At 47.6% G+C, this 10759-nt stretch overlaps 1 protein-coding gene across 1 annotated transcript; it reads right to left on the bottom strand.

The window, feature by feature from the left end:
* Positions 866-10623, bottom strand: AHSA1 (activator of HSP90 ATPase activity 1). The gene is made up of 9 exons (XM_001928890.6): positions 10385-10623; positions 8556-8746; positions 5509-5591; positions 4989-5106; positions 3826-3914; positions 2423-2551; positions 1885-1986; positions 1379-1430; positions 866-1263 (listed from the first exon to the last, which is right to left on the bottom strand). The coding sequence occupies exons 1-9, from the start codon at positions 10462-10464 to the stop codon at positions 1091-1093; spliced, it is 1017 nt and encodes a 338-aa protein (XP_001928925.1). The 5' UTR covers positions 10465-10623; the 3' UTR covers positions 866-1090.

Here is a 10759-nt window from a genome sequence, read left to right as displayed (position 1 = left end):
ATTCAGAACTTTCAAGTGAACCTTTTTTTTTTTTTGGTATTTTTAGGGCCGTACCTGCAACATATGGAAGTTCCCAGGCGAGGGGTCGAATTGGAGCTCCAGCTGCCGGCCACAGCCACGCCTGATAGGAGCCTCGGCTGCAACCCACACCAATGCCAGGTCCCTGAACCACTGAGCAAGGCCAGGGATTGAACCTGCAACCTCATGGATACTAGTTGGATTCGTTTCCAATGTGCCACAGTGGGAACTCCTCAAGGGAACTCTTTTTTTTTTTTTTTTTTTTTTTTGTCTTTCTGCTATTTCTGCAGCATATGGAGGTTCCCAGGCTAGGGGTAGAATCGGAGCTGTAGCCACCGGCTTACGCCAGAGCCACAGCAACGCGGGATCCGAACCGTGTCTGCAATCTACACCACAGCTCACGGCAACGCCGGATTGTTAACCCACTGAGCAAGGCCAGGGACCGAACTCGCAACCTCATGGTTCCTAGTCGGATTCGTTAACCACTGCGCCACGATGGGAACTCCAAGGGAACTCTTAATATCAGCCACCCAATCAACACAAGTTCCAGTAATGTACTTTTTTTTTTTGTCTTTTTGCCTTTTCTAGGGCCGCTCCCTCAGCATGTGGGGTTCCCAGGCTAGGGGCCCAATCGGAGCCATAGCCGCCGGCCTATGCCAGAGCCACAGCACGGCCTATGCCAGAGCCACAGCAATGTGGGATCCGAGCCGCATCTGCAACCTACACCACAGCTCACGGAAATGCCGACCGGATCCTTAACCCACTGAGTGAGGCCAGGGATCGAACCTGCAACCTCATGGTTCCTAGTCCGATCCGTTAACCACTGAGCCACGACAGGAACTCTGTGTCATGTACATTTTTTAAATTACGTTTATTTAGCGTATGTACACATAAAAGAGAAATTACCCTCTATTCCCACCCAGCAGAAAACATGCACAAACCAAGGTTTACATGAAGGGAAGGGGCCCCAGCCCCAAGTTAGTGGCTGGCATGGTGCAATCCTGTGAGTCACAGGCCCAGTCAGGAGAGAGAGGACCAAAGTGATGGGCGGCTGCAGCCCCTGCTGCTGGCCCTAAAACAAGCGTGCGCCGTAGCCAAAGGTCTGTTTGATGCCCTCAAAGTAGTACCGCTGCCAGCCCTGCCGCGTTCTCTCTTCCTCAGGAGCAGGGACGCCTCGGCCTTCCATGCACAGCTCCGTCTCTCCGTTCTTGTCAATGAAGGTCAAGGTGATGGTGGCAAAGTGCCCTGGGGAAAGGCAGAGGGGAGGGATGTTTCAGAGCCAGGGCTTCCACGTGGGTCTGAAGCTAAGGGAAAAGAAAAATTCTGGGGGCCATGGCAATAAACAAACATGCTCGCTTACCTTCTGGCCAAGATTTAAACCTCCACTTCATCACGATATGTTTCTCAGGGACCTAAAACAATCAAAGAAGTCAGCCTATAGCAGGGACTGTGATGTACCCAATCCTAGAGAAAAGCAGCCATCTACCTGCCTTGCACACAAAGCTTATCATTGTGCAAATGTACTACTGATGAGGACACAGTGGACCAGAGCTGGTAGCTTCTGCACTGATAGTAGCCACAGCCCCTCCTGTTACTCCTAAGTTGGGCCCAGTTCAGTGCCCCAAATAAAAAGCCACAGCCACTAAAATATATAACTTCCTCCAGGTTTGATTTACCCCACTAAGGAGAAAACTCCAGGAGAGCAAGAGAATTTAATTTTAGCATTCCTTTGAAAACCAAATATGAGGTTTTACTAACCAGAAGATTAAAGCCTTAAATTTTATCTACAGAGCTGGAAAAAAAAAGGGGGGGGGATATTATTCTTCCAACCAGGCAAAAGCTACATCCTGGCTAGCAGGTACTCACCAGATCAGTGAATTCTCCAGAAACATTGCCATCGACCAGGTGAAACTTGCCGCCCTTGTCTGCTTCTAACATCGCAGGAGCGTGGGTAAAGGCCTGAACAAGCTGTAGAAAAAAAAAAGGAGGTAGGGAGACGTGTGGCTCTCAGTGGGACCCAGAAATGCCAGCTGACATCTGCACGGCTCAGCTCCCACTTCTAGACACCACTCTGCCCGATGTCCAGGTTTAAGTCCTGTTGTGATGCACTACAGACCAGGCTTCAACTTGGGGCATTCTTCTGAACCTGTGATGCCATTTCTTCAGATCCATTTACTTTTCTAATGAGAATGATTCCAATGGTTCCCACTTACATGACCCAAAGCCTGTACACAAGATAAACAAGAGGACAGATCCACTCTGATGAGTGGTTTGAACACAACTGTCCTTCCTGTCTGTGCGTGTATGCGGCAGGCCTCATGGTTCCACCCAGCAGGGATGTGCTCACAGCTCTGGTCACCTGAACGGCAGATGCCAAGAGCTGGAAGGACAAGACTGTACTTACCTCTTGGTTGGTGAAAACTCTATAGAGCTCCTCTGGTGATGTCAGGAAGGTCTCTCTAAGGGTGATTTTACAAGTGGGGATTTTGACACCAACAGGTCTGGCCTGGGTTTTTGAAGGAGCAGACTTAGCCTGTGGAAGTAGCGGTGAAATTGTCAGTTTAGAGTGATGGTGAAAACTCAATTAACAGGGCTTCAGGATCTGCCCTGCCATTCATTCTCATAAAGTGTTTTACCTCCAGGGCTAATTATTCCAGGGGTTAGAGGAAATTCATGTGTATGGGCGTTTCAGTCAGAAAATTCTCAATGCTGGAGTTCCCGTTGTGGCGCAAGGGAAAGGAATCCGACTAGGAACCATGAAGTTGCGGGTTCAATCCCTGGCCTCGCTCAGTGGGTTAAGGATCTAGCATTGCCGTGAGCTGTGGTGTAGGTCGCAGACGCGGCTCAGATCTGGCATTGCCGTGGCTCTGGCACAGGCCGGCAGCTACAGCTCTGATTCGACCCCTGGCCTGGGAACCTCCATATGCCATGGGTGCGGCCCTGAAAAAAAAGACAAAAAAAAAAAAAAAAAAAGAAAATTCTCAATGCTACTCTCGGTGAAGGAAAACTGACACTCATCTAAAAGTCCACTGCCAGAGTTCCCGCTGGGACACAGCTGCACTGTAGCTATGGTGTAGGTTGCTACTGTGGCTCAGATTCAATCCCTGGCTCAGGAACTTCCATATGCCATGGGTGTGGCTGAAACAGAGAAAGAAAAAAAGAGTGTCCACTGTCAAAGGACAAGTCAAATCATAAGGTGTTTCTGAAGGGCCCAGGGTAATTCTCAAACAGAATTTCTACGCTTAAATAGCTGGAAGCAGGCTCCCCCATGCTGAATATCCTTTGGCATGCTGACAAAAGGGCACCAGGGCTGAAAACCAAGTGCTGAACCCGAACCACACAAGCTCCAACTCCAGAAAAAGTATTTGCTCACCTCGCAAACAGGGTAAACTCGAACAGTGTATTGTTAGGTGCAACTAGTTATCTAAGTAACCCAAGGTACTCTGATGAGACTTTCAGTATAAAATAGGAAATGTCAACGTCCCATTTAGACACAAGGCTTAAGATGCGTAGAGGTGAAGAGCCCTGTGTTCATAACCTCCTCCCTGGTGCCAAAAGAAACCATGAATCCGACTCTGAAGTCCCTGATGGCTTCCATTTGCTCTAGAGGTCTATTATAAATGAATAAACACCAGGTTAGAGATGGGGAGACAGACAATTATGTCCTGTGGATTCTCTAAAAGGCACCAGTTCCAGCTCCGAAATTAGGGTGGGAGAGGAAGAGCTGAGATGTGGACTTGGGGGGAGGCAGTGTCTCGGCTCCCTCTCCAGACAGCCTCCCGCCCCACCACGCAGGGACACTGTTACCTTGCGCTCCTCGGTTTTCAGTGCTGGCTGCCCGGCTGGGTCTACCGACTCTCCATTCATTGTAGGCAAGATCATACCCTGCGTGAACTCTGAAAAGATAAAACCCCAGCTCTTGGAAGTTATTTCTTAGTAGCTGAGATGTGGGGCTTCACTGTAATTTGACAAACACGGCAACCTTCACTCGGAAAGAGGTGATGGCGAAGGTGTGAGTTTATCTGCCCCAGGTCTTTACCTTTGGTCGATGCCAGACAGGTATCTGCATGTGTGCTACAGAACGTAGCACATTCACCGGGATTACTTCAAGCCCTGACTCAATCAGAAGCATTACAAGTTGCTACATTACGTGGAGGTCTACTGTGGACGGCAGCCAATGACTGCAGTGGCCCTTCCAAAGACTTCAAGAACGTGACAAGACACCCATGGATGCGTGTTAGGTCCCCCTTCTCCACCCTGCCTTACTTCTGCAGAACAGCCACAGCTAATTACGGCATCAGAGCACTGGTTAAAAAAAAATGCTATCACCTCTATGCTGGTTCCCTTGGATGGTCACCATATGTACTCTGACACCAAGATCAGAACACACTGGCAAAACTGGAATTCTAGGGCAGGGCTGAGCTGACTACAATTCAAACATCCCTCTGAATGCCCCTGGAGAATGCCTATCAAAGACAGTCCAGGACTACGCTCACGTGGTGAGTTTGGGGATGTTAAGTCTGTAGATCAGCAACAGAAATGTGACGTCAGCCTCAAGTATGACATTAAATTTTCTAGTAGCCATACCAAAGAGTTATTCAGGTGAAATTAATTTGATAATGTATTTAACCTAATATAGCCAAACTATTTCAACATGTTAATATAAAAAATTAGAGATACTTTACATTCTTTTACTTAACAAATCTTCGAAATCTACTGTATATTTTATACTGATGGCACATTTCAATTTGGACTAGCCACACTTCAAGGGCTCGAGAGTCGGCACATTAAACAACACTTCTTGAGATCTTTCCCTTACTCAAAGTTTATAAACTGACTTTAAGATGAAATAAGTCCCCCTCCCCCAATTTTTACCCCTTCGCCAAAGAAAGCACTGTCAAGCCCCTTAACTGGCATCTGACAGCTGGAAAACTGTCTCCTGAAGGCATTCATAACTACCCAAGGGATACCTGTTTTGAGGGTGCTGATGTAAATTCCCATTGCTTCTCTTAGGAGTCTCACCCCTTCTTCCTTCATTAAGGCCACGAGATTTGTGTCAGGCTCATCTTTGGCAAGGCTCACACTAATCTGAGTGAAAGATCAGAAGTAGGTGGTAAATAACTTGAGGGGCACCCACACTGTAGAATGTGGGTACCGAGCAATCACATAACCGCTGATATTTCCAAAGGAAATGTGTGAGGGTTGAGATATTTGTACAATCCCCGAGTGTTCCTTCTCAAATTTTCTCTGCCAAGGCCAAGGTGGCAAATGTTAGAACCGACATTACTCACTGAAGCAAAGTAACTAAATAAGTACAAGCTGCTCTGGAAGCTCCCAATGGCACCACAGACCTAGAACGTCATCTGCAGACTGGGTTTCTGAATGCTCGGGCCAAGCCAAGACGGTAATCTTGAATGAATAGGTCATTTCTCTCATAAGAATAAGAGGACGTGGAAGACTCAGATAGATGAGGAACTGGGAAGCACAAACCTCCACTTCATCCACGCTGTTTTCATCAGACAAGTTGGGGATGTCCACGTGGCCCTTGTACTGCACTCCAGACTTCGAGGTACCTGTCAAAAAGAATCAATGCTATCAGTTTCCTCCTCTTCTGGAAAAGTCTGGATCCCAACTACTACCCTGCTTATACTTCTTTTTTTGATGGGGCCGGCGGGGGGGGGGGGGTGCACACCTGCAGCATACGGAGTGCCCAGGCTAGGGGTGGAACCAGAGCTATAGCTGCTGGCCTACACCACAGCCACATCAGATCCGAACTGCGCCTGCAATCTACACCACAGCTCATGGCATTGCAAGATCCTTAACCCACTGAGAGAGGCCAGGGATCAAACCTGCAGACTCATGGTTCCTAGTCAGGTTTGTTAACCACTGAGCCATGATGGGAATTCCTGCTTATACTACTTCTTCTTTTTTTTTTTTTTTTTTGTCTTTTTGCCTTTTCTAGGGTTGCTCCCGCGGCACACAGAGATTCCCAGGCTAGGGGTCTAGTTGGAGCCGTAGCCACTGGCCTACGCCAGAGACACGGCAACTTGGGATCTGAGCCGCATCTGCAACCTACACCACAGCTCACGGCAACACTGGATCCTTAACCCACTGAGCAAGGCCAGGGATCAAACCTGCAACCTCACGGTTCCTAGTCGGATTCGTTAACCACTGCACCACAACGGGAACTCCTCCTGCTTATACTTCTTTTAGACAAATGAAATGACCTATATTCTAAGAGAATGTGACACCAAATGCAACCACTTTCTCCATCCGAAAATGTCTTTCCTCATCAGATTTCTTGACACTGTGTTTGTTATAGTGTGGGACCCAGAACTATGTAAATTTGGCACTAGCCTGAGTTCTGCCAGGGAGGACTTGGATCAATAGCCAAACAGCCAATTCTGCTAAAATGCTTGTTTTGAAAACACAAATTTGTTCTGATGCTATTGATATATTCGGGAACAATCTGATCACAATGTGAATTTCACATTTGTTTATAAATGACTTCATTCGTGAGAAACACTAGGTGACTCCCTTCCCCCCAAAAAAACCCCCAAACCCAGCTGAACAGAGCTGTATAGGAATATACAAAACACACATTTCAAACATTTATCTGCCAGCAACCTAAGTTCACCACATATGTTATGAACCATGCCATCCACAACTAGTTATCATGCTCCTTCTGATTTCGGGTGACTCTCCTTCCACCACCTCACAATAACCCACATGCCTCAATGCTTCTGATGCCCACTCACACAAGCAAACTTCAGGTCTCTGTCAAGGTAAAGCACCACTTCTGTGGCATTACGTGTATTTCTTACAATTTAACATGTGTAAAATTGTGTTACCAATTTTTACTTTTCTAAATTTATTTATTCATTCTTCTGTCTTTTTATGGCCGCACCTGCGGCATATGGAGGTTCCCAGGCTAGGGGTCGAATCAGAGCTACAGCTACTGGCCTATGCCAGAGCCACAGTAAGGCCAGATCCGAGCTGCATCTGCTACCTACACCACAGCTCACGGTAAGGCCAGATCCTTAACCCACTGAGCAAGGCCAGGGAAGGAACCTGTAACCTCATTGTTCCTAGTCGCATTCGTTTCTGCTGTACCACGACGGGAACACCACATTCCTAAATTTTAAAAAATGTCACTGATGAAGCTTTTGAGTATTGCATCACATCCCTAACCCCATCCCCCTGTGGTTTTTGTTGTGAGATTTTGCATAGTGCGGTGATTTTAAGAAACACGTGTGTCATGTTACAGCAGAACTGACTGCATTTCAAAGTTAACTAACGAAACATTTATCTACCTTCACTTCTTTAGTCCTTAGTTTCTTGATCTATAAAAAGACTGGACAAGATAACACCTAAAGTTTCTTTCAGACTACTGCTCTTTAGGAGTTTAAAACAAAAAACAAACAAACAAAAAAAACAGGACCCAGCGTTGCTATGAGCTATGGTGTAGGTCCAGATGTGGCTCAGATCTGGTGTTGCTACGGCGTAGCCTGGCAGCATCTGACCCCTAGCCTGGAAACTTCTGTATGATGCAGGTGTGGCCCTAAAACAAACAAACAAAAAAACTCCCCCAAACAGATAAATACGTTTCCCTTCCTTATTACCATTCACTTGAGAAATGTTTACTGAAACACAATTTATTTCCTGCTTTGCTCCACACAATGCACTCCTTTAATTTTAGTCTTAAAATTCAGCCTCCCTACTGTCAGGACCATCCAAGTAGGGCATAGGCATGACCCCAATTCTAATGTTAACATTACAGAGGAAACATTAAATGAGAGAGTAAAACTGCCCCCAAATTATAATCACACACAAGTTTCATTACCACAGCAGTCTAAACTGCTAGGTTTGGAGTTCCCGTCGTGGCGCAGTGGTTAATGAATCCGACTAGGAACCATGAGGTTGCGGGTTCGGTCCCTGCCCTTGCTTAGTGGGTTAACGATCCGGCGTTGCCGTGAGCTGTGGTGTAGGTTGCAGGCGCGGCTCGGATCCCGCGTTGCTGTGGCTCTGGCATAGGCTGGAGGCTACAGCTCCGAATGGACCCCTAGCCTGGGAACCTCCATATGCCGCGGGAGCGGCCCAAAAAATAGCAACAACAATAACAACAACAACAACAACAAAAAAGACAAAAAAAAAAAAAATTAAACTGCTAGGTTTACATGGAGAGGGAAAAAAAAAAAAACCACTAAAAAACTCCCTCTCACTTTAAAAATCATCCAAGAGACAGAAATAGTGAGCCTGAGAAATGTCACCTTGTGTCCAAATACAGACCCAAAGATCAGGGGCTCAGCTACTTCACTGGTGGGGACTCGTGAGACCCAGGGAGAGGAAACCCACTGAGTGTCCCACAATGGAAGAAACATTTCAGCATCCAATACTGCTTTCTATTGGACTTGAAAGCAGCACTATCAGCCTTCCTTGAAAAAAGGTCATAACCTCTCAAAAACTGTTCTCCTCTGCTCCTGAATAAGCCCGTCAAAATGCAGTTAACCTCTGTCCAAAGCCGAGCACAGACTTACCTGTCCAGTTTAGTTTGATGCTCCACTCATAAAAGAAGATAAGTTTGCCTTTACGATTGTTAATGGATGCCTCCCCATCAAGCTTATTCACTTCTGTCACCTCGCACTTGCCTTCCTCATTTTGCACCCGCACTGCCAGGAACAGTGTTTTCAGCTTATCTGTGGACCAATTTGAAGCATCCCTCTCTGTCCTGCAAAATAAAAACAAAGCTATGGACCAGCAGCCAAATGAAGGCGATTACTTACTCTATGCGAAAGCATTCAAGGCTAACAGAGGCCAGAAAGGAACACAAAACACTCAGTCCCACTCCTGCATGTCCACAAACATGTTACTCTTTCAGGAAGACCAGAGTCTTATACTGCCAATAAAGACACCTGCTGTACAGAATGATTACAAACTAAATGGAAAAATCTGCTTTCAGAGTTCCCGTCGTGGCTCAATGGTTAACGAATCTGACTAGGAACCATGAGGCTGTGGGTTCGATCCCTGGCCTTGCTCAGTGGGTTAAGGATCTGGCATTGCCCTGAGCTGTGGTGTAGGTTGCAGATGCGGCTAGGATCCTGCGTTGCTGTGGCTCTAGCATAGGCCAGCGGCTACAGCTCTGATTAGACCCCTAGCCTGGGACCCTCCGTATGCCACAGGAGCGGCCCAAGAAATGGCAAAAAGACCAAAAAAAAAAAAAAAAGAAAAAAAAAAGAAAAGAAAAGAAAAATCTGCTTTCCTTTCTCAGCAATGATAGTGCTAGGGTGGGAATTTGGTAATTTTACATGGCGCCCCCGTCTGACCAAGTGGAAAACTGTGCACAGCTTGCTGAGGTCAGGAGCACACTACTGTCTAGAGAATGCACTATTGAGCTAAAAGGTCCAGTGAGAAATAAACCAATAATTTTAACCTCATAAGCAGTATTTGACCTGTTAAATTCAAGCGTGCCACAAAATGCTCTACACATTCTGCGCCCTCTAAATAGCTAGAAAATCAATGTTAAGCCAAGGACTTTCAAAGAAACAAAAAAAAATTAAGTCAAGCACATTATGTTAAGAGGAGAAGTGGCGGGCTGAGATACAGAGAAGAAAAACTACCTACCTCCCAACTTACTAAGTAGAGAAAACAGTAAAAAGAACTACAACAAAGTAAAAATAAAGACAGTATGAACAGAGTTCAGTGGACTTAAAAGAAAACATTACTTCCAGAAGATTTCATGAAGAATGGTAGGCTTTCAAGTGGTCAGGTTATAAAACCACGATTGCCCGGCAACAAGGGGCAGTCCCTGTAATTACAATACAATCACTTAACAGTTCCGGGTGAGAGGCCGTGGCGCCTTGAGCATCACTGAACTCTAAGCACCTGCTGAACACGTTCCAAACCTTAGCCTTCTGGAGTGAGGCAGCGGTTCGCTATGACTTACTTTTAAATTCCACCCGTCAGTGGAAAAATAGAAATCCTAACCCTCCGCAGCCTAACCCTGCAATCTCCGAATACAGTCCGCGACGGTTTGGGTCTCAGTGACTTCTCCGGCCACGTGTGGGAAGCACCTCTCTGCCCAGGCTGAATACAGCTGCTAGGGGTTATGTTCTCTTATATCTGAAACCCCTCCTCTGGGGCGCAGCCCTCCACGTCGTACCCCCTGCGCCCCCCTCCGCCAAACTGAAACGGAGACCGGAGAGTAGAGGAACCTGGAACTACGGACCCCCACAACAAGAAACACCCACGCCCATCTCCGGGCAGGTAGGGATGCCTCGGCCCCAGCTTTGTCCCGGCAGAGGTTCCGGGGACCCTGTAACCCCGGCCCTGCCGTAGCGTTCCCGCGGCCTGGCCCGCTGGCCCTCACCAATGCCAGTTGTTGACGTTGGTGGCGTCCGCCCGCTCCTCCACGATCCAGCGTGGGTCGCCCTCACCCCACTTAGCCATCGGCTCGCCTATCGCGCCGCCACCAGCGCCTAAGCAGCCACAGCCACAGCCTCAGGACCGCCCGGTCCCAGCCGCCCGGCAGCGCCTGGAAACTACTAGAAGCGGCCGCAGATCCTCCTAGCTTGCTTTTCCCTCCACCCCCCGCCCCTCCCCGCCTCAACTTCCGGCTCCTCCTCCGTCCTACCGGGTACTTCCGTTCCCCCTCGTCGGACCTTAGCTTCCCACTGCTCTAGGGCTCCTGCTAACTCCTTCGGGTTATCCCGTAAAAGGCCCGAAATGCAACCCTCAACACGAC

Source organism: Sus scrofa, chromosome 7 (genome assembly GCF_000003025.6).
Source record: "Sus scrofa isolate TJ Tabasco breed Duroc chromosome 7, Sscrofa11.1, whole genome shotgun sequence".
In the NCBI taxonomy this organism is placed as follows: Eukaryota; Metazoa; Chordata; class Mammalia; order Artiodactyla; family Suidae; genus Sus; species Sus scrofa.
This window is presented reverse-complemented; position numbering and strand designations above follow the sequence as displayed.

Excerpts from the sequence above, each read along its gene's own strand:
- AHSA1 (XM_001928890.6), bottom strand. The coding sequence starts at position 10,464 with ATGGCTAAGTGGGGTGAGGGCGACCCACGCTGGATCGTGGAGGAGCGG. Across the intron at positions 2,552-3,825 it reads TGAAAACCGAGGAGCGCAAG|GCTAAGTCTGCTCCTTCAAA; the intron begins GTAACAGTGTCC and ends CTACTTCCACAG. Across the intron at positions 1,987-2,422 it reads GAGTTTTCACCAACCAAGAG|CTTGTTCAGGCCTTTACCCA; the intron begins GTAAGTACAGTC and ends TTTTTTCTACAG.